This window comes from Nilaparvata lugens, chromosome 4 (assembly GCF_014356525.2).
Source record: "Nilaparvata lugens isolate BPH chromosome 4, ASM1435652v1, whole genome shotgun sequence".
Taxonomy (NCBI): domain Eukaryota; kingdom Metazoa; phylum Arthropoda; class Insecta; order Hemiptera; family Delphacidae; genus Nilaparvata; species Nilaparvata lugens.
The window spans coordinates 57,094,797-57,119,310 of record NC_052507.1 but is presented as its reverse complement, the minus strand read 5'-3'; the positions used below and the strand labels follow the sequence as shown (position 1 = coordinate 57,119,310).

Sequence of the window (24,514 nt, the reverse complement as noted above, 5' to 3'; positions counted from 1 at the left end):
TATCAGCATACATATATGGCCCATTACCTATGGCCCAATATGGAAAGAAATACATATTCGTTCTTACATGTATTTTCTCAAAATATACAATGTTATTTCCCATAGGTAAATTAACAGGAGAAGCCTTGGCCCAATGTGTGACAGGAAGATGGACTAATGAAGTGGGAAAGCCTAAACGTATCCTATCTGATAATGCAACCTATTCCTGTAGCAAGCAGTGGAAAGAAATACTTCACCTGGCTAATATCAAATGGTCGAGAACTTCTCTTTATAACCCCAGCACTAATTCTATGGAGCGACATATGGCAGAAATCTCTCGTTCTATGTGGACATACTGTAATGTGAAACATCAACAATGGACTAAATATTTATCATTTCTAGAAGAATGTTACAATAATAGCCTTAATGAAAGGATTAATGTGGCCATACTCCACATGAGATCAATTTTGGTAGAAGGAATGATACATCTATAAAAAATTAATTGATTTTCCAAACTCAGAAGTAAACAGGCCTAGAAATACAGAATGAAAATATCCATCATCTAGTCAGATTAAAATTAGAACAAGTGGCCAATAACAGGAAGAGATATCATGACCAAGATTACAAAATATTTTCTCATAAAATTGGAGATGAAGTTTAAGTCAAAGCCACCAATTATCAAATACATTGGAAAAAGTAACACGTAATTCTCAATTTATTCAGGGCCATTCACCGTTGTAGCCATATCTCAACACAACACAGTTCAATTACAGGAGAAAGAAGATACAAGCATTATCTGGTGGGAAAACGTAGCCAATGTGAAACCATATTACAGAATTTGAAGCGAATTTGATAAGAAGACAAATAAAAATAATATTATCAACCAAATACCGACTTACCTGAATAAATTAGTATTGAATCTTCACCTTGTGTCACCAAATTCAATTTTTAATTTGCTCCAACCGATAGAGGCCTGTAACAAACCAAAGAACAATTTTTAATTATGTGTTTTCTCTCTAAGCATCGTTTTAAAAAAGACCACAAGATGGGATATATAGAATAAAATAAGATAATTACCTTCAAATGTGGAAATTATAGAGATTAGGTACTTTGAATCACCAGAGATAGAAATCTAGAGATTGTGATGTAATGATGAAGGAAGTAGACTAGCCAATGCCCACCTAATCAAAGCACAGAGCGCCTGTTGAACACAATCATGTTGTATAATGTGCCTGTTACACGCATGACGATAAAGTGAATGTTCCCAAAAAACTATTTAAGTTATTTATTGTATCAGTTAATGTTATATATATTCATTTAGATGTCTTATATTATTATCATTGTTATTAACATGTTGTTACCAAAAAACCTCAAATGAAACCAGTTACCATATGAAGCCCAAAACCAAGAATAGCAGAAGAGAAATTGTACCTGTATCTAGAGAATATTATTAAAATAAGAGACCTGAAAACTGTAGATGAAGTATCAGCCCAAAATTGTTACTCAAAAGTATTTAGAAGAGATTTATTGTATAAGAATCAAAATGTTTGTTGTGTGGAAAGTAAGCTGGTATCACTGCCAAGCAGCAGATTTGAAAATGTTGTATTATGATTAGAGAAGGGAGAAATGGATTCAAGATTTTATATTTATGATATTTTTTATATTGATAAGGAGGAATTTGTTATTGTCTTGATGGAGATTTAGGGGGGCGTATGCAGAAAAAGTCTGCGAGTTGTTGTAGAGTTTTGAAACGGTTTTCAGTGGATATTTTTAGGTTATGATGATGTGTTAAAGGATGAATTTGTATTAGAAACATTGTTGATTCTCAAAATATTGAATTCAAATTCGGGGGGTTATGTGATAAATTATTTTTGATAAGCAAGAAAAATCGCTAAATGAAAGGATTTTTAGGTCTCGAGCAAACAGCTGCTCTATTATTGCCGGGTGCGATAGCAACAAATGAAAGATTAGATAATAACGGGTATCTGGGCTACATTTAGAACAGCCAAATAGAAAATAATTTCATCTGCTATTTATTGTATTATATAAAATATTGGAATTTTGAGGTTAGGCTATATTACTTACTGGTCGGCAACCTAAATAATCGATCAAGCCATGTAATTTGAATTATAGCCAGACACCTTTGGCAAATTTTTGTTGTAAACAAATAGCATTCAACTGGAGGATTTGGTAACCACATGGCATGCTATTGTAAATGGAAAAACAACTTGAGAGTTTATAAAAATTAATTGTATAGAATGAGCATGTACAAAATACATAAAATAAGACCAGAAGTAGACCAGATTGTAGCCTAAGACCAGAAGAGTCTCAAATTTATAGTATTAAGTTGTAGCAGTGTGAATTCTCGCATCTATACTTGCGGATTTCGACAAATCAGTCACAGAAATTGTGAACTGTTGGAGCAGCCGACGTCAGTAACCGGCAACAGCAGAGAATTGCAGGAGCTCCTGGGCGAGCCAGTAAGAATTTGGTATAATATATATCCTAAGAACAACAACAAGGGTTATAAAATTTATGACTCATGCTCTATCAACTGCAGCCAAGCAGGAAAACCCGTTATTGAAAAAAAATAACGTGACAGTGTTTTTAAAAGTCATTCACAAAAAAATTTATAACATATGTGAAGAGCAAATTTCACCCAATCAATTTGGTTTTGTGAAGGATGTGGGAACAAGGAAAGCTCTGTTTGGTGTGCAGGTTCTGTTTCAAAGATGCAGAGATGTGGGTTGTAATGTTTTTGCATGTCTGATTGATTACAAGGAGGCCTTCAAAAGTGTTCAACATGAAAAAATGATGGATGTCTTAAAAGAACCGGAATTGATAAAAAAGACCTAACAATTATAGCCAACTTATATTGGAATCAATCAGTCGTTCTCCGAGTAGATGGAGAACATACAGAACAGGTGAAGATCCTGTGAGAAGTTAGACAGGGTTGCATACTATCACCTATCATTTCCAACCTATATTCAGAGCACATTTTCAGAGAAGCACTTGAATATAAGAATGAAGGTATCTCAATCAATGGAGAGAAGCTTAACAATTTATGCTATGCTGATGATACCATTGTGTTCTCTGAATCCTTAGAGTGCCTGCAAAAGCTGATGGATAGGATTCCAGAATCGAGTAAAACATATGGACTTGATATAACTCAGCCAAAACAAAGCTCATGATCATTAGTAAAGATTGTGCCGAGCACTCTTTTCAATTGAGGCCTTTGCCCAAGTTATAATAGTAAATTTAATACGCAATAGACTAGAGCCATTATTGTAAGTGAGTTAGCGAAATAAATTATTTTCTCTCTATTATGAACGGCCATGACTTCGAGTTTCCCATGATAGATATTCAAAAATTGTGGCTCCGAGTCGTCGAGGAATGTAGATTATGGAATTATCTCTAAAACTTAGCCTTCCTGTCGCAACATAAAGTGCGATAAGTTGGAAAACAGCAAGCAATGAAATTATAACAAACTACCGATTTTGCAGTTACTATTTGGTCCAAAGGCTCTAGAAGCCACGCGACGATTGGTCAAATTGATTCCCTTTGCCCAATAGGAGACCTGTTTCTAAATACAGTAGTGGGGATTCCCCAGTCGAGAGACCAGATTACGTTTCGGAGGACACTTTGCTAGGAGCACTACGAGAGTAAAGATGTAGTCATTATGTTTCGCCCTTTTTGGGCAGGTTTATAAGTTTATATCATTAGTTAATGTTAATGTAGGAGCTAGTTTTATTTTTATTAATGTTTAAATTTTCTAGTAGTGCCATGTCCTGAAAGGTTTAATTGTGTTTCTTCATCATGTACGAATAATTGTTTCTTCAAATAACCGCTAAGGTACGTAAAATAAGGTTGAAATATAATTTAGGGAATTTAATTGATTGAAACTTTCATAAGAGTATTAATTAATTAAGCCTGTTATTTTTCAAGTTATAATATTGATTGAGAATAATCCTTTTGATTTTATTAGTGATGGAAGATAATTATAATTTTTTTTCCTAAAGAAGTATAGAAAGTTTTCAGTTACGTTACATTTGAGTTATTGTTTCTGGAAATATATTATCGTAGAGTATTGCTGAAAGTCAGGAAGATAGCCTTTAATTGGAATGAAATTTTTAAGATTATGTTCATATTGAGTTTATGACATTTTATAATTTTTATTTTTTCAGACTCTGTTTTCTATGTCATTAAGGCTTTCGAATAATTTAGTAATTTTTATGATAGAAATCTTAATAGACAAAGAAGAAAGTTTTTCTTTTCCATGAAATTAATATTAATAAATGTTGGCTAGCGCACAAGTTTCCAACAATACTAGTCGAGCTACTATATGAAAAATATATTTGATTTTGCAAACCAAACGAAAAATATATATAAGTTAGCATCATTTCAATCTGAATTATGCCTTTCCTAAGAGTATTATATAAATTTATATAAAAGTTAACATCATAATTAATGAAGTATTCTTTTTTCTAAAAGCATATATATAATTTATTACGAGTGTTTTCATAAAGTTGCCTTGTATATTAATGACACTCTGGCAAGTAAATCCGTTTTAATTCAATTTTGAGAATGAAATCAGAACGTCAAGATAAAATCTAAATTAAATAATTGAATAAACTCCTGTTTAGCTTTCGATGAATTGTAGGAAGAGTTAGAAATTAATGCTGTAATACATTTATTTACTGCGGTTCATGTGTGTCCCCAAACCAACTTCTTTACTACCACCCCTTTGGTTCCGCAACTTTATGTAACACCGCTTCAAGACACCCGTTCAGACGACAGGTCTAGGGACGTAAGAGGACGTCGCCGTCAAGCCAAATCAACCGGTAAAAGTTCACCGCCAAAAACAAGGTACTGTAACCCCGACGATAAAGCAACGTACAGACCAAGAAAGTGCAGTGTAGTGAAACAAAGGTTCATTCGAGAATGTCAATCAAAAGTGGGGATTCAAAATTATTATGAAATGGGTTATATGGGTTACTATCAACGAACTGGGTCCAACGGGCTTTTCTTTCTTGAGTGATTCCATGTTGAAATTACTTGTTATTTGATGACTGATATTGTTTGGTTTTGTGACGTATTGCTATCTAATGGGGATAGTAATGCGCCCCCGAATCAGATGAAGAATGTCACCAAAGTAACATGAAATTGTTGTTTCTGTTGTTCGATTTTAGTTGCCAATGTTTATTGAAGCTGTTTGTATTTTTCAATTATTTCAAATTGTAGTGTTATTCTATAGTATAAACCTATTAAATCAAGCATGGCAAGATTAATTGAAGTTTTCTTGACTCTAGCCCGTTCACCTGCATGAATTAGGTATAGACTCAGGTATTTTCTAGATGTGTCTGCCTATTACTAAATTCTAAATTTTATTCAAAATTATCTTCTTTATCATCTTTTAAAAAGTGCAGGCACACAACTGCGCCACTGCTGCTGAATGTTTAGCGAAAGGCATACAACTGCGCCGACTCTGCTGTCTAGAGATATTTAAATCTCTGGAATTCAAATTTTCTAAAAAATTGAATTTTTCATAACTTACTCTAATAATACTAGATCAATTTTTCTGAGTCTATACTCAATAGTTCATTCTGTGAACGTGTTAACTGTCAATATTTTAGGTTTGGAGTTGATTGAATAATATTTATAGTTGCTACTCCAATCTTTCTGAAGTTTAAATAATTGTAGATGAAATAGGAATGTTATTCAGTTCAGTAAATCCATTAAAGTGAAAATATTTTGAAGTGCTTGAAGATAAAGTCAGGAAACTTAAGTTGGAAGTATTCTAAAACTTAATATTGAAATTGATTATTGAGAAATTGAAGGTTTAACGGTAGAATAAAAATTAGTAGAAGAAACTAGCATAGGTGAAAATAACTGATTCTAAGTACTGAATAATTTTTTGCATTCTGTAATTCCGTGAATGATGATAGAAATTATTGTAATGTCAACGTACGTATTCTGGTCTCACGTCTGGTAGTTGAATATCAGTATAGTAGTAGTGAAAGTGAATATTGAGATTTTAAAGGTCAACCCAAGTAAATTAGAAAAATGCGGAAATTATTATGGGAGAATGTTTGAGGAAAATAGGAAATTTTTTTGATAAGTTAAGGTAGATCGAAGGTAATCAGAGAATAAATAGGAAACTGTTTTATTAGTTATTGTTGATTATGTAGTTTTGAAAAGTTGATGAGTAGTTTTGGCCTTGAGATGTTTAAACTAAATAATTGGGTATTGTAGATTCAAGTTGAAACGATAATCAAATCCTTGGGAATTTGTATGAAAATAAGTTGATTGAGATGAGGTTGTTAAGTCCCTTTATCAGTAATGTTTATTCTCGAAAAGGTGAATCAGTTTTATTATTGGAGATATTTTTTTTTTTTTTTTGGTGTGATTTTTGCGGTAGGCATAGTGCGTAGTGATAGTGTAAAGATCCGTTGTGTTAGTAACGTTTCCTGTAGGCTGTGGGGAATTTTTTTTGTTTAGTTGAGACTCAAGATTTAGAGGAGGACACGGGGATGTCCTGCCTATGTGTGTTGTTGTTGAATTTGGGTAATCGGCGAAAGTGTAGGTCCGTGTCCAGAGAGAACGGAGCACTGCCCGAAAGTTGTCCATGTAACAAATCAAGGAATTTAGCTGTGACTAACCTTGCAAATTTGTACGGTGGAATTGTATAATTTTAGCGAAAGGCACCGAAGATGGTGTGAGCTAAGATTTTTTTGTATCTAGTAAACGGTCTGGTTCATTCGAGAGTTATGGGGCTCGTCAGTAGAATAACGTAAACCGAAATCTAGAATATTTAGTGAGTCTTCGTAGTGATTGTAAGGAAAACAATCAGCGTAATGCAGTTTAGGGAAGCCCAGTCAAAAGGTTCGTTAATGTTTGGTAGGAAAGTCAGCCGCAAAAACACAAGTAATAATTAGTAAATAAAAAAAGGGGGATATTATCGAGTTTAAAGTTGCTTAGAAATTTGGTATGGTAACGAAAATTGAAAGTTTTAGACAATGAATATTTAAAGTGATTAGTTAAGGTATACAAATAAAATAACAGAGAAACTTTTTCGAGTACCTAGGTAATGTTAAAATGGTTATCAGTGAAAGTAGAAATAAATATTGGAGCACTACTGAACGGGTTAAATTGAAATAAAATTAACAGTGAAATTCTTCTAGCTGAATTTGAAATAAAAAGGGAAAATCTCTTGAGTTAAGCATGAGTTTAAATTATTCTGTAGTTGAGAGTTGAAAGGTTGATTAAAAATTTAATTGGGGATATAAAAGTAGAAATATGTAGGAAAATTTGTGTCAAAAAGGAAATAGAATTTTTGTTGGGAAAATTAGATTGAGGTAATTAACAGTAGTAGGACCCTTTAGAGATAAGTAGTCAAAAAGAATTAATAAATAAAAAAAAATAGGAAAATCTTTAATGAAATGATAAATTTTTTTAATGATGAATAGTAAAATTGGAATCAAGTTTTCCATGTGCATAAGTTGGGATGTTTTGCGATCTAGAAGAGTAATTGAAACTAGTTGGATATGAAGTTTATTGTTGAGAAATAATTATGTAAGGCTCCAGTAAGGTTGAAAATGTCAGTGAACTTGAGAATCAGTAATAGTGTAATAGTAGTCTATTAATGTGTTAGTGTATTGGTAAATTCAATAATGTTGATAATCAGAAGTCAAGCAGTAGCAGTCCAATGCTAAGATAGTTGTTCCAGTTGAATTTTCATATTATTAAATCATGCCTTGAGAATTATTCTTCCAGTGTTTAGAGAAAATGTCACGTACTTTGAGTTTACGATAAATAATAGCCTGGCACTCGATATCATAGTTTTGTTTTGACTAGCGTTCTGTGGTAAAGGTTTCCTACTGGAATATTATTATGAAAAGTGTTTTTCTCATGATTGTGGAATGCAAAATCGCGCTTGTGTCATATAGCTCTCGCGTTGATCTAATAATGCAATTTTAATCATTGTTATCTTTGAATCGTAGTCTATGTAAAATAGTATTGCCTATTGAATTGCTTTATATTGTTAAAAATATGTTGCACTCTCAACTCTATAGTAATGATAGTTAGATTTCAATACATTCAGCAGAGTAAAAAAGTTTCATCCTTTACTATTATAACCAATGTGCTTCATATTTTACAACAGCAGAGTAACATAGAACCAATTAAAACTATGATGTCTTTTAAACGTTTTCCCATGTTAGAGTTTGCCAAGAAAATAACCAGGGACTCAATAAAGTGATTGAAGTATTCAAGATTATTATACTCGGTCCTTCTTTAGTGCCTACTTAAAAAGTGGACACGCCCATATTGTTTGGTCCTGACTCTTGCCACAGTTTAAAGACTCTTGCCACAAATCTCAATTAGTTATACATTTTGCTGAATTTCGGAATGATTAAAGAGATTTCTTTTGAAGAGGGCCCGCTTCAAATTGGATCCTACTATCAATCCAGAAATTCGACTCTCCAAATCATACAGAATGCCTCTATGGTAACATATCCTGATTAGATTTCTTTTTGTGTGTTTCACACCGGAAGGAGGGGGAGTGTGCCGAGCACTCTTTTTAATTCAGGCCTTTTCCCAAGTAATAATAGTAAATTTAATACGCAATAGACTAGAGCCATTATTGTAAGTGAGTTAGCGAAATAAATTATTTTCTCTCTCTATTATGAACGGCCATGACTTCGAGTTTCCCATGATAGATATTTAAAAATTGTGGCTCCGAGTCGTCGAGGAATGTAGATTATGGAATTATCTCTAAAACTTAGCCTTCCTGTCGCGACATAAAGTGCGATAAGTTGGAAAACAGCAAGCAATGAAATTATAACAAACTACCGATTTTGCAGTTACTATTTGGTCCAAAGGCTCTAGAAGCCACGCGACGATTGGTCAAATTGATTCCCTTTGCCCAATAGGAGACCTGTTTCTAAATACAGTAGTGGGGATTCCCCAGTCGAGAGACCAGATTACGTTTCGGAGGACACTTTGCTAGGAGCACTACGAGAGTAAAGATGTAGTCATTATGTTTCGCCCTTTTTGGGCGGTTTATAAGTTTATATCATTAGTTAATGTTAATGTAGGAGCTAGTTTTATTTTTATTAATGTTTGAATTTTCTAGTAGTGCCATGTCCTGAAAGGTTTAATTGTGTTTCTTCATCATGTACGAATAATTGTTTCTTCAAATAACCGCTAAGGTACGTAAAATAAGGTTAAAATATAATTTAGGGATTTAATTGATTGAAACTTCCATAAGAGTATTGAATTAATAAGCCTGTTATTTTCAAGTTAATAATATTGATTGAGAATAATCCTTTTGATTTATTAGTGATGGAAGATAATTATAAATTTTTTTTCTAAAGAAGTATAGAAAGTTTTCAGTTACGTTACATTTGAGTTATTGTTTCTGGAAATATATTATCGTAGAGTATTGCTGAAAGTCAGGAAGATAGCCTTTAAATTGGAATGAAATTTTTAAGATTATGTTCATATTGAGTTTATGACATTTTATAATTTTATATTTTTCAGACTCTGTTTTCTTATGTCATTAAGGCTTTCGAATAATTTAGTAAATTTTTATGATAGAAATCTTAATAGACAAAGAAGAAAGTTTTTCTTTTCCATGAAATTAATATTATAAATTTGGCTAGCGCACAAGTTTCCACAATACTAGTCGAGCTACTATATGAAAAATTATATTTGATTTTGCAAACCAAACGAAAAATATCATATAAGTTAGCATCATTTCAATCTGAACTATTCCTTTCCTAAGAGTATTATATTAATTTATATAAAAGTTAACATCATAATTAATGAAGTATTCATTTTTCTAAAAGCATTATATTAATTTATTACAAGTGTTTTCATAAGTTGCCTTGTATATTAATTACACTCTGGCAAGTAAATCCGTTTTAATCAATTTTGAATGAAATCAGAACGTCAAGATAAAATCTAAATTAATAATTGAATAAACTCCTGTTTAAGCTTTTGATGAATTGTAGGAAGAGTTAGAAATTAATGCTGTAATACATTTATTTACTGCGGTTCATGTGTGTCCCCAAACCAACTTCTTGTACTACCACCCCTTTGGTTCCGCAACTTTATGTAACACCGCTTCAAGACACCCGTTCAGACGACAGGTCTAGGGACGTAAGGGACGTCGCCGTCAAGCCAAATTCAACCGGTAAAAGTTCACCGCCAAAAACAAGGTACTGTAACCCCGACGATAAAGCAACGTACAGACCAATGAAAGTGCAGTGTAGTGAAACAAAGGTTCATTCGAGAATGTCAATCAAAAGTGGGGATTCAAAATTATTATGAAATGGGTTATATGGGTTACTATCAACGAAACTTGGGTCCAACGGGCTTTTCTTTCTTGAGTAATTCCATGTTGAAATTAACTTGTTATTTGATGACTGATATTGTTTGGTTTTGTGACGTATTGCTATCTAATTGGGGATAGTAATGCGCCCCTGAATCAGATGAAGAATGTCACCAAAGTAACATGAAATTGTTGTTTCTGTTGTTCGATTTTAGTTGCCAATGTTTATTGAAGCTGTTTGTAATTTTCAATTATTTCAAATTGTAGTGTTATTCTATAGTATAAACCTATTAAATCAGGCATGGCAAGATTAATTGAAGTTTTCTTGACTCTAGCCCGTTCACCTGCATGAATTAGTCATAGACTCAGGTATTTTCTAGATGTGTCTGCCTATTTCTAAATTCTAAATTTTATTCAAAATTATCTTCTTTATCACCTTTAAAAAGTGCTGCCACAAGATGACATCCAAGGAGCGGAGCTGTACATTGATCAGACAAAAATTGATAGGGTCGCACAATACACCTACCTTGATCAATGAGTCATGGGATAATTCTCAGGAGATCCGGTGTCGGATTGCAAAAGCCAAAAGTGCTTTCATAACAATGGGGTCTGTTCTCAAGAGCCATGACCTCACCTTGCATACGAAGATTCAATTACTGGAGTGCTATGTGTACTCAGTACTGTTGTATGGTGTTGAATCATGGACTTTAAAGCAAAACACAGTAGCAAAGCTCCAAGCATTTGAGTTATGGCTGTATAGGAGAATCCCGAGGATACCATGGACTGATAGGATTACCAATCAGGAGGTGTTGAGGAGGATGAATATGGCCCCAGAACTGGTTAACATCATAAAATTCAGGAAGTTACAATACTTGGGCCACATAATGCACAATAGGGGCAGATATGAGCTATTGCAAAGCATACTGCAGGGCAAAATAGAAGGCCGGAGAGCCCCATGTCAAAGAAGAATATCCTGGCTGGCCAACCTGAGAGTTCGGTTTGGAAAAATCCCCATTCAATTGTTCCTAACAAAGTCATCATAGCCAATATGATCGCCAATGTTCGAAACGGACAGGCACCTTGAGAAGAAGAATTTGCCACAAGGTATCTGGCTAATTCTCAAAATATACGGCTCAACCGATTATTGAGGTCGCCGACTAGTAAATACCAAAGAACCTAACCTCAAAATATTATATATTTTATATTATCAAATAAATAGCAATAATACATTCTCATTCGGCTGTTCAAAATCATAGCCTTGAGAGCCATAATTATCTAATCTAGACCGTTGACACCATATCTGGTGATAACAATACAGCTGCTTGCTCGAATCCTTTCTTTTTCTTGTCATTACAAGATTTTGGGGAATATCCAAAATTATATTCTTACACCATCCAATCAACTAAGAACCATTCATGATTCATGTTGCCCTAGAAGTTTGAAACATAACCTTTGTTGGAGAAGGAAAGAAGTCCGAAATCTTCTTCAACGTCTTAATCCCAGCAATCACCTTATTGCGAGTCAACGTCACATGGTTTGTCCAGTCCAAGGTCTTAGTCATAGTGAGTGCCAAGCTTTTCACATCTGAGCTGTACTCTACTTGTACGTTATTGATTGTAATATATGGTCCAACTGACAAGTCAAGTATGTTCAGTTGTCTCAAATAACCAATCACGATTGTCTTTGACTTTGTTCCATTCACCTTTAGCCCATTATTACCAGCCCAATCAAGTAAACGTACTAACTCATCATTGATTTCCTCTACTGCCGTATTGAAATCATCTTTATTGCAGTGTTTATAGATTTGCAGGTCATCTGCATATAGATAATATCTTGTGGTTGATAAATAATATAATTATATATGATATACTGAACAGCAGAGGACCCAAGACTGACCCCTGTGGCACCCCTCTATCCACAGTGTGCCACTGTGAAGAGACACCCTCCACTCTCACACTCTGACACCGACCCTGCAAGTAAGACCTTACTTATCTACAGTAGTGTTTGAAAACTCCAATTTACAAATTTTATACAAGAGGGTGGGGTGGAAAATGGAGTCAAAGGCCTTACTAAAATCAATTAATACTAGAACAGTTATCTGTCTACTATCCATAGCCCCACGGATATCATCAGCAACTCTGAGCAGAGTTGTGGTGATACTGTGACCACGGAACCCCGACTGAAAATCACCAATCAAACCAGAGCCATGAATGTACAGACTCATTTGAGAGTGGGCAATAATCTCCAGTACCTCCGACAGGACAGGTGATAAGCTGATAGGCCTATAAACTGAGGGAGTGGAAGGGTAACGAATTTTGTTAAGAGGAATAACAATGGGCGTTTATTTGTCTTCAGGGAGAACTGGAGTCATTAGTGAGGTGTTAATTAGATGGGTTAGGAAAGGAAGAATCATGGGAAGTAGAATTTTCAAGAACTTCATAGGGATACTATCAGATCCAACAGCATTACATTCTATTCTTCTAATAGCCAGGAAAACCTTCTGCTCAGTAACTCCAAAAAAGTGGAAGTCCTCATTTGAATGGATTTCTGGTAATGAATTATAGTGAGCACGGGCTTGGTGCAAACCCACAGGGATATCAGTGGGAAAGTCATTGAGAGCATCAAGTGAGTGAGCAATGGTCGGTGGATGCCTCTCTTTGCTGGCTCCAATCCCCCTCAGAACTCGCCATACTGATGATGATGATGATCTCCTAGAATATATCAAATTTTGGTAGAAGCCAGCCTTTGCATTCCTGATCATATGCTTACACGAGTTTCGTAAGCGCTTGTAACGATTAAATCATCAGGAATCTTAGACTGCCCTGCTTTCTTACACCAATAATTACGATCACGCATAAAATGTCGTATTTCCTCAGTGAGCCATGGAGCTGGGTCTCTGGTAACTCTGTGGGTCTTAAGAGGGTCATGTTTTTTATAAATGAGGAGGATATTATCATTTATTATATTCAACATTTGATTTACATCATTGGTATTGAAAATACTCAGCCAGTCAAGATTAAATGCATCATTGAATAGATTAGGAAGGTGAGTATTGTTGTAATCTCTGTGGGTAATAATTTTCGGTTTAGGTTTAGGTCGCTCAATGTTGTAAACAAGGTAGATCAAGTCATATGCTGAAAGTCCTGAGAAAGGGATCTGCCCATAGCTCACAACGGATTTCTTATCAGTGACGGCTACAAGATCTAGAAGCGTGTCCGAGGTGGATGTATGGTCAGTAGCTTGGAGAGGCAGCTGGGTCATACCATTTGCAAAGAAAATATTAGTCAGTTGCACCTTGTCATAAGTGTCAGGTCCAAGTAAGTCAGTATTAAAGTCACCCATGATAGCCACAAATGTTCATAGGGCACCATCAGATCTAAAAGTGCCTCCTCAAACTCAGACATGAAGCCAATGTGAGGCGGCCTGTAGCATACCGCGATCAAGATTTTGACATTATTGCTTCTAATCTCATGAAACATATATTCGGGCCTTGATGCATGAGAATTATTGGACGAAAGCTTATGTACAGGAAGAAGAGCACGTTTAATGAATGCAGCAACCCCGCTGCCATTCTTGTGCAAGTGGTCATTATAAATGAGCATGTAGTCATCGAGTGCAACAAGTCGTTTTGGGATGGCAGGCTCAAGCCAAGACTAAGAAACAAGCATAATGTCGGAAACACAATCACCAAAAGTGCATCTGAACTCATCTATGTGACAAAGGAGTGATTGGGCGTTGACGTGAGTGATTTTGAGCTGATCGGGGAATGGGGAGACCACATGCTTGAGGACATCGCCGACATTCAGCCCGGCCACTCTATCATCCAGCCGAGCAGACAGAGTGATCGACATGGAACAGCAAGGCGGAGCAAAGGTGGTAAGCGGCTGGAATAAATAGCAGGACAAGAATAATAATATTGGCAAGCATCAAAGAGAAAAAGAAAAAAGAAAAAATGAACAGTTGAAAAGGAATAAAGATGAAAATCAAGTAAAATGGAGTAATGAAATACATTAATTCACTTGGTAGTTTCGAAAATGGTGAGATATAGAATAATAATCGAAATTTTCCTTTGGACAGGCCTGTATAAATTCGGCTCCATAGCTATTGGTACAAATAAGATTGATTGCACTATATATTATTGGAAAAAAATTATGTCAATGTACATACTCATTCTAACATATCATTTATAAGTGCATGTGGAATAAAATAGGAAGATAAAAAAAGAAAGTATTATCACTGATCTTGTGAGAATCTTTTCAAGAATAAATCTTCTTCATTGCTCATTAAAAATTGCAGATAAAAAGTGAATAGCTATATAAATATATTTGTAGTCTACCATGTAGATGAAGATAATGCTTGGGAGGAAAAAGTCAATAATAAAAGATCTGAATTTAGAATGTGGAATAAAATATGAATTGAAAAAAAATTATAAAGCTACTAGCTATGAAAACATGAAGTTTGTTCTGCTTTGAAAACTTTATCAATAAGCATAGTTCAATAACTTATTGTTTGTTGATAACAACTCACCACTCAGTTGAGCAAATCTTGTCCTCCTCACATCACATGATCTTGCCATCAACAGTCCATGTATTCTTGATGCCCACTCTGCCAGCAACATCACGGAGAAGAGTATTACGCCACCGATTGAGGTCCTCTCTCACCGTCACACCGGAGCCCTTGAGCTGCCTCCTCGCCGATATCACAGTACGCCGGGTCTGATAACTTATAAATTTGACAATTATTGCGCGCGGCCTGGCCTCAGTCTCACCAGGTATTGAGTGAAGGCGACTCACATGATGACATCGATCGATCAGCACATCATCGATCGAGAGCTTGAGTTTGTCACTACATAGTTCAGTGGCAACCTCGGTAACATTCTCTCCACTCTTCTCAGGAAGTCCAAAGATCTGGATATCATTTTGACGCTGATACTGATCCTGAGCGTCCAATTTTTGCTCATACGCCTCAGCACGTTCCACGGACACTTTACTCATGGCTTGAATCTTAGTCTCCAATGAAGCGATCCTCTCCTCCATTGCAGATAGACAAGGTTCACATTCGCTCAGAAATCAAGCCCTTATCATCTCGTCGAAGCTATCATTGAGCTTCATGACAACTCGGTCAAAAAGATTATTGACAAAAATATTATCTGATAAGAGTTCAGCAACGAATTCCTCTAGCACTGCTTTATCGGCCAGCCACCCCTCACCCTTGGTGGTCGATGATGAGGATGATAATGATGCTGAAATATATTTTTTTCTTGATTTTTATAGCACCTAGTTAAAGACTAATAAGTTATTCTATTTTGACATAAATTGATGAGAATATTGTTTGTGAAGGTAAAACCCATTGGTTAAGCCTTCTATATTAGTCAAGGATTGAATAAAGATTATTTTTAGCATGAAAGGATACAGTATTCTGCCTTTGCACTTCCAATTGAACACTTCAGCACTAAACTAATTCGTGTGGCTTTCTGCGTTGTAGTCTTCTTACTCCATGCACGTTGAGCAGCTGGATTGACACTCCCAGGTCGCGGTGGAGATCAGAGTTCCTGATGTACCAAGGAGCGTCTACACAACTTCTGAGTACTTTATTCTGGAAGCGCTGGATGATGTCGATATTGGATGGTCGCATATGCAGCCCCAGTGTTGAATTCCGTAGGTCCACACCGGCTTGAGAATCTGCTTGTAGAGAAGCAATTTGTTATAATTTGACAACTTTGATGTCCTCCCAAGTAGTCAGTACATTTTCTTGAATTTTATGCCAAGTTGTTCTCTTTTCTTCTCCACATGCTCCTTCCATAATAAAACAAAGCCAAAATATGTTAAAATTCACATTTAAATCTCACAGAAATTTCTTCATTTCAATAAAATAAATCTGACTTTTAATAGAAATGTTTTCCTTTCAAATTCAAAAAACATCTTGTTGACAATATAAAAAAAACCAACTGCTTTTGCTCTACCATCTAATGCTACGCAACAACAATTTCACAGTGTTCCCGTGTGGGAACAGGTGGATCGCCTCCTTTTATTACTTTTACCAAACAGGCCATCAATAATTCATTACAAATGATGGATACCACTGTTCAATCATTCAATGTTACAAATGGTGAAGGTTACGCCGAGCTTATTTCTGCATTACACAAATAAATTAATAAGGTAATAATAAAAACATTAAAGCAGATTAATCTAACGTTAAATGTTGGACATTCCCCGTCCCTCAAATTATGAAATACATAATTATTTGCAAAACTCAAATCAAAAGTTCTTGAAATCAAATTAAATTAAATAGAACTAAAAACTGGCGATTGATCAGTGAATTAACTCCAATACGAAATAGCAAACCATTTTGAATGAATTTTTTATTACAGGAAGAAAGTGTATTGTTATTTCGAAGTACGTTGTGTTTTCAATGAATGTTTTATTCCAATGCTAAGGCTATTAACTATCTGAGCCCACTAATTTATTGATGAAATATTGAGTGCAAATGCAAATATAATTTTCATTTGAATTATTATTATATATATTGTAATTGAATAGCAGTCAACGTAAATGAGCGTGAGAAGAGTCATCCTACAGTTATTGCTTATTGTATTTTATTGCTTTCTATTGTTTCGTGCCTGACCTAGATCAATTGCTATACTGCATGTTATACATTATATAAAATGTATCTCGATTTTATGAATTGTGCTAGGAAATATGTCCTCAACTATAAGACTAACTGACTCCCCTAACTGACTTGCGTACTGTTCAAACTTCCAAACTTAATTTGGAAACAGCAAAAAAATTATCGCAGGAATACAACCTTTATATTCCTGCTAACGCTGATCTTGAGTTTGTCCGCTCAAATCTTCGTCTTATTAAAGAAAGTTCCAATGATATTTCAAAATATCAGAAAGAGCGTGATAGAGCGATTCAATACATTATAGATCGAGTCCCACTTTCAGATACGTTAAAAGATAGCTATCCCGATTTATATGTCCTTGAAAACCACCTAAGAAGAAATTTCAGATTAGCAAGCGCAGGAGAACAAAGCCTTGAAAATACACCAAATAAACTATTAACACCTTCTGCCAGCAAAACTAACGTATTTTTTCCCCCTGAACCAATTAAAACAAATTCATCTACTCAAACAGAAAGTTTCACTACAGATTCTTACACTCAAACCGAAACAATTAATACCTATACGAATTCTTGCATCCCAACCGGAACACTTGAAAAAAATTCCGATACAGAAACCGAAATAGCTGACAGAAAGAGGCCTTTTATCACACCACCACCCTATTCTGCCTCACCACACGAAAACATACATGACTTTTTCGGTAGTTTTAATAGGACCTCAAAGGCATGGTCCTATCATGGAGTTCAGAAGATTCCTTACTCTACTTACCATTCTATCTAAAAGGTAGTGCCGCTCACTACTTTGACACTATAAGTGACAGATTACAAACACAGGATACTTTAAATTACGAAAACGTACAAAAGGAAATGACAGAATACTTTGAACCAGTAGCACACATTGAAAAACTCGAAATCGAACTTGCAAACAGAAAAATGTCTCGTTCAGAAACAATACAGAATTACATGGCACACATACAATTTTTGTGTAGACAAATAGATCCACAAATGGGTGAAACGCGAAAAGTGAGGTACATAATGCGAGGACTTTTACCTCACATACTCGATAAAGTGTGCATGTTACCAAATAACACAATGAAACAGCTCGAGGAAAACATTCAAAAATATGAACTGTCCCAGTTCATGACAGATGATCGGCTAGGGATTACACAGCCTATCGGCAAAACTTTCGAACAAATTCAAAAACCAGAAGTCCAAACCGAAAAAATGGACAAACTAACAGAAAAATTGGAGAAATTAATCCAGCAAACTGAACACGTTCATTTATTAAACATGACATGTCTAGCTAACAACAACCAACCAGAAACAACACAGAACCAGGGATTTCATGGAAATCAGAAAACTGGTTACCTCAACCAAAATAACAATCAAATCACAACAAGAAACCAGAATCCCAACCAACAGGCTTATAATAGATCATAACAGGGATTTCAGAAAATTAATATAAATCGCAGAGAACAAAACGGCTACAATAAACAGCCAAACAGGAACAAGCGCGCACCTCTGAAAATAAAACACCTTGTGAAATTTGCCATTATACCAATCACACAACAAAAGATTGTTTTCATAACGGTCTCACCAACCCAGAAGAGAAAAAGAAAGTAACGTGTGCTATATGTAACAAGGAGGGTCACAGCACAGATAGTTGTTATTACAATAAATTGAGAAATGCCAATTAAAAAACGCATAAATAGGACATCCAAAAACACGAGCGTAGTGAATAACGGATGTCCTGTAAATATTAAACAAATTCAAGAGCAAAAGAATACTATGACCTACGCTCTAGCTGCATCAAAACAATCTTGTCAACCCGTCAACACCCAAAATGATAGTAAAATTATCACGTCATCACACGATACCAGGCAGGAATCTCACGATGTTAAGAATAATGGAAAACACACATACGTGAAAAAAAAACTGATAAATCGGATCTTCCAAATCATAAGCAAGAACCATTGAAACAGGTATGCAACACAGACCCAACTAAAAATTAAATCCCAAATACTACAACAACCCCTATGCATGGAAATAATATGAATAAATTGAATTTGTCACACATTATCGACTACATAATGAACAACTATGCTTTCCCTATTGCATCTCAAATTCAGGTATTCAATGATCAAATCACACATGATTTACTTGACTCTGATGACGAATCACTACCACAATGGATAAGTAAAAATGTAACATTGCGCCACTTATGGATTTTTTTCATAACCCACAAGCAAACCGATAATGCGACGATAGTGATAATAGAACAAGGAATTTCTATATCTATGATGAAAATGAAACCACTGGCCCATTTAACAGAGGAATAACAAGATTGGTTGAAAAAAAGTTGAAGTTCGACAATTATCACCTCAAGGCCCCAACAACTCACACCTGACTATCAAAAGAGTGATACGCATAGGAGAAAAGTCAAAAGAACACAATCTCTGCACAAATGTAGAAAAATTTTTGAATGTCTTATACTATTACTTGAAGTACAGAACTCTAGAAGCTTTCTCGCAAGATGACGAAATAGCGAGCCTCAAAGATTTCCAACTCAATATGATACATAAATATCCATCGATAACAAACCGTTAAACACAATGGAAAAGAAACCGGAAATAATTCACAAAATAGAAAATCTGATACATCTAATACAAGACCCTCAATCATATTGTCAAACAAACATCCTTCCAGCTCCAAAATCACCGAAGCATGCGATCAAATAGATTCGGCTGTCCACATTAAAGCCATGTCAAATAAACGAAACATTATCATCCTTTTTGACACTGGATCAAATATATCACTATCCAGAAAGCACTTGGTACAAGAAAATGATATACCGTAATAGAATAACCTGACATGATTTTGTACGCTGCAAATCAAAAAGAGATTCCATTCCTTGGAATTGCAGAAGTTAAATTCTCAATTCAAGAAAAACTCTTTTCTCAATTATGCTTCATAGTACAAGAGTTATCGAAAGACATAATCTTAGGAAATCGGTTCTTGGAAGAAAATAATGTTCTCATTGATTTCGCTTGTAAGAAAATTATTTTGAACAAAGATCCAACGATTCCCATGAGAACGAGTGAAGAGACAGTATCTCATTCCCATTCAGAAAGTCCAATTGCTGTCGTATTCACTTTAAACGGAAAAAGATATTAGAATACAGCCTGCCGAATCATATCCTATTCCCTTGCTATTGTCTAATTTTCCAACAGACAATGTGTTTAGGATTTTCAATCCTCAGCATAAAACCTTATGCAAAGATAGTGAGTCCTTAGACCTTTGTTTCCAAGTAAGAACAATCGCGAAGCAAGATTATCAAATTGACGTTTTCAACACGTCAGGTAAAACTTTGATTTTTTCCAGTGGGCAATCACTCGGAACTCTCAGCGAGACAGCTTATACAGCGCAATTTTTGCCCATTGTTAATGAATCTGTTGTAACCAATACAGATTTCAATGAATCTCAATCTATTCGGTTACCGACGGATGTAATCATAAAATCTCATTACTCCACTGAATTTTCAGTGAGAAACATCTGGAATGTACAAGAAAAAGTGAGCTTCCATTTCACACCAAATGAGATGTATCTTAATAGAGAAAAAATCAATTTCGCGATTCAGGAAGTCATGGAAACAGAAATGAAATTCATTTCCTACAATTTTTCACAAAGAATGGTTTCTTTAAAAATTAGAGCATGCATTGGATACATAAGTATTCAACGCTCAAATATTAAAGATATTAAGAAAAGTATTACAGAGAATACTATAACACAGGATCTTCTCGTTGAATCAGTATATAACATTCAAAAACAAAACAAAGTAAAGAAAAATATAGATATTATAATTCATTATACTCAAAAAATTGATGTAAATCCCAACTTGAAGGGAACAGATTATAATTTTTTTTCTAAAGAAGTATAGAAAGTTTTCAGCTACGTTACATTTGAGTTATTGTTTCTGGAGATATATTATCGTAGAGTATTGCTGAAAGTCAGGAAGATAGCCTTTAAATTGGAATGAAACTTTTAAGATTGTTCATATTGAGTTTATGACATTTTTTAATTTATATTTTTCAGACTCTGTTTTCTTATGTCATTAAGGCTTTTGAATGATTTAGTAAATTTTTATGATAGAAATCTTAATAGATGAAGAAGAAAGTTTTTCTTCTCCAGGAAATTAATATTAATGAATGTTCAAATTTTAATACAATTTAAATTATTTTCTATGTGTTTACTAATTTTATTTAATTAAAGGTGAATCTTATAAGGCAAACATTATCTTTCCTTAAAGTGAAATTTTCAATATTTTTTCTTTTATTGTGTTATAAAGTGTCTTGTTTTATTAGGTGATAAATTCATAATTTCAGTTGAAACTAGTTTTTGGACTTGTATTTGTAGGTAAATCAAATCATAAACTCTGGAATGTTCATTTTTAATTAAGGTTCTGAGCAGTTTTGGGCGAATGCCCGTTATTTACACTTGGATTGCGTCTATAGTTCATAAATAATAAATAAAATAAATGTTGGCTGGCGCACAAGTTTCCAACAATACTAGCCGAGCTACTATATGAAAAATTATATTTGATTTCGCACCCAAACGAAAATATCATATAAGTTAGCATCATTTCAATTTGAATTATTTGTGAAGAAAGATCCATTAATTCTGATAAAAAGAATCAGTAGTTTAAAGATAAAAATCTATATAAAATGAGGATTCAAAGAATGAAACAATTTAATTAATTGTAATCAATAGATAACTCCTGTTTTAGCTTTTGATGAATTGTAGGAAGAGTTAGAAATTAATGCTGTAATACATTTATTACAGCGGTTCATGTGTGTCCCCAAACCAACTTCTTGTACTACCACCCCTTGGTTCCGCAACTTTATGTAACACCGCTTCAAGACACCCGTTCAGACGACAGGTCTAGGGACGTAAGAGGACGTCGCCGTCAAGCCAATTCAACCGGTAAAAGCTCACCGCCAAAAACAAGGTACTGTAACCCCGACGATAAAGCAACGTACAAACAACGAAAGTGCAGTGTAGTGAAACAAAGGTTCATTCGAGAATGTCAATCAAAAGTGGGGATTCAAAATTATTATGAAATGGGTTATATGGGTTACTATCGACGAAATTTGGGTTCAACGGGCTTTTCTTTCTTGAGTAATTTTATGTTGAAGTTAATTATTTGTTATTTGATGACTGATATTGTTTGGTTTTGTGACGTATTGCTATCTAAACGGGGATAGTAATGCGCCCCCGAATCAGATGAAGAATGTCAACAAAGTAACATGAAATTGTTGTTTCTGTTGTTCGATTTAGTTGCCAATGTTTATTGAAATGTTTGTATTTTTCAATTATTTCAAATTGTAGTGTTATTCTATAGTATAAACCTATTAAATCAGGCATGGCAAGATTAATTGAAGTTTTCTGACTCTAGCCGTTCACCTGCATGAATTCGGTATAGACTCAGTATTTCTAGATGTGCCGGCCTATTTCTAAATTCTAAATTTTATTCAAAATTATCTTAATTATCTTCTTAGGCACAAAATCCTTCTACAATATTGGAAGCCTTAAGTTCTGCAAAATTCCTCTCAACCCTGGATTTAACTTCAGCTTTTTATTCCATGAGGATAGTTCAAAAGTCGAAACACCTCACAGCCTTTAATACACCTCTAGGACTTTTTAGTTTCAAATGCGCTCCTATGGGGTTGAATTTATTCCCAAACTCATTCATGAGAGGAATGACACACTTATTTTCAGACATCTTTTACAAATCCGTTCTTATTTACATTGACGATATCTATATCATGTCTTCTACACTTTATGACCACAAGAAACATCTGGAAGAAGTGTTTAGAAGACTGAGAGCAGCAAATCTGGAATTAAACCCCGAAAAATCCAAAATTTGCTATAAATCATTGAAAATTCTTGGGCACATGGTATCAGACCAGGGAATTTCGCCACTTCCGGAAAATCTAGAGGCTATAAAAAATATGCCCAAACCTACCAATGTAACTGAAGTTAAAAGATTCCTTGGAGCTACATCGTTTTATAGGAAATTCATTCCCTGTCTCTCCAAAAGAGCATACCCTCTCACACAATTGACTCATAAAGACGCCAAATTTGAATGGCACGAGAGCCACCATAAAGCGTTTGATGACTTGAAAAATTGTTCAATGACACAGCCAATACTATCCCACTTCTGTGATAACAAAGATACGTATGTTATTACGGATGCATGCTCCATAGGGATCGCTGCCTGCTTAGCACAGAAAGATACAGATGGTATAATAAAACCAGTAGCTTACGTATCTCGCAGACTTACTAACAATGAACAAAACTGGTCCGCCACTCACTTAGAAATGCTTGCCGTAACTTACAGTGTGAATCATTTTCGATCACTAATCATTAACAAACATTTCCAAGTAATAACTGATCACGCAAGTCTTCAATATTACAAAAGCATACGAGAACCAAATTCACGCTTAGCGAAGTTAGCTGCGAAATTGGTACAATACGACTTTGAAATTGTATATAAGCCTGGAAAATCGTTACAATTAGTTGATGCCCTCTCCAGAGCGCCAATAGAAAAAACAATTGAAAAAGAATGGCAGAATATAAACAATATTTTGACTGTTAATATAGGATTACTGCAAAAACAGGATCCTTTCCTGAGTAAGATATACAATGCTCAATTTGATCTAGATAAAGCAGATAAAATAATTGCGCGAAAATCACGCAACTATACCCTACGCGATAATATTCTCTTTTATAAAGAGCAAACTAAAACAGGGCTGCAATACCTCTTGGCAGTACCAGGTAGTGCTATTCAGCAAATACTAAAGCAATATCATGATAATATAAATTATGGTGCTCACCTTGGGATTGATAAGACCTTGTCGAAAATAAAATACAAGTACTACTGGCCATCCATGCGCCAAGATGTAATAGACTATGTTAAATCTTGCCCAACTTGTCAAATCTCCAAAACGAGCAGAGAAAAGCCAGTAGGGCTACTGCGCCCAATAGCAATCACGGATCAACCACTAAGCACCGTCTGTATTGATGCGGTAGGGCCCTTATCGCTATCGGGTGGCAGATATAAATATTGTGGTGATCCTATCCCTCGTTGAAGCGTCATGTGTGGCGGACCTAGCTCCAGGGAGGGCATGGACCACACAAAAAATAGATAATCTTATGAAAGTGCTCATTTTTAGGGGTACATGAATATATGCCCCTCTGTGTAATATCGGACCTGAGAATTTATTTATTTGGTTGAGGAATCTGTAGTTTATCCCAGATGTAGGATTGGAGTGTTCCAATAATATTGAGCTAAAATAGAGCGATCTTGAAATTATTACCTGGTTGTTGTTCTGATAAAGAGCCAATGCAATCCGAACAAAGATATAGATCACAAATCCATGTTTGATTGTGCCTCTTACCGCTATCAGAATTGATGATGAATACTTTATTAAATAAATATAATTTCGAAAAGGGGTTCGAGCACAGAATCTAATCCCATCAGTGTTGGACTACATTGACTTAAATCCTGCAAAATGCTGCATAC

At 34.9% G+C, this 24,514-nt stretch overlaps 1 protein-coding gene across 1 annotated transcript; it reads right to left on the bottom strand.

Annotated features, from left to right (window-relative positions):
- Positions 1–924: 924 nt before the first annotated feature.
- On the bottom strand, positions 925–15,338 carry LOC120350871. Its single transcript, XM_039425946.1, has 2 exons — positions 14,840–15,338; positions 925–952 (listed from the first exon to the last, which is right to left on the bottom strand). The coding sequence occupies exon 1, from the start codon at positions 15,304–15,306 to the stop codon at positions 14,872–14,874; it is 435 nt and encodes a 144-aa protein (XP_039281880.1). The 5' UTR covers positions 15,307–15,338; the 3' UTR covers positions 925–952; positions 14,840–14,871.
- Between the last annotated feature and the right edge of the window lie 9,176 nt (positions 15,339–24,514).

What these genes read in the sequence shown, in the direction of transcription:
- LOC120350871 (XM_039425946.1), bottom strand. Translation starts at nt 15,306, where the DNA reads ATGAGTAAAGTGTCCGTGGAACGTGCTGAGGCGTATGAGCAAAAATTG.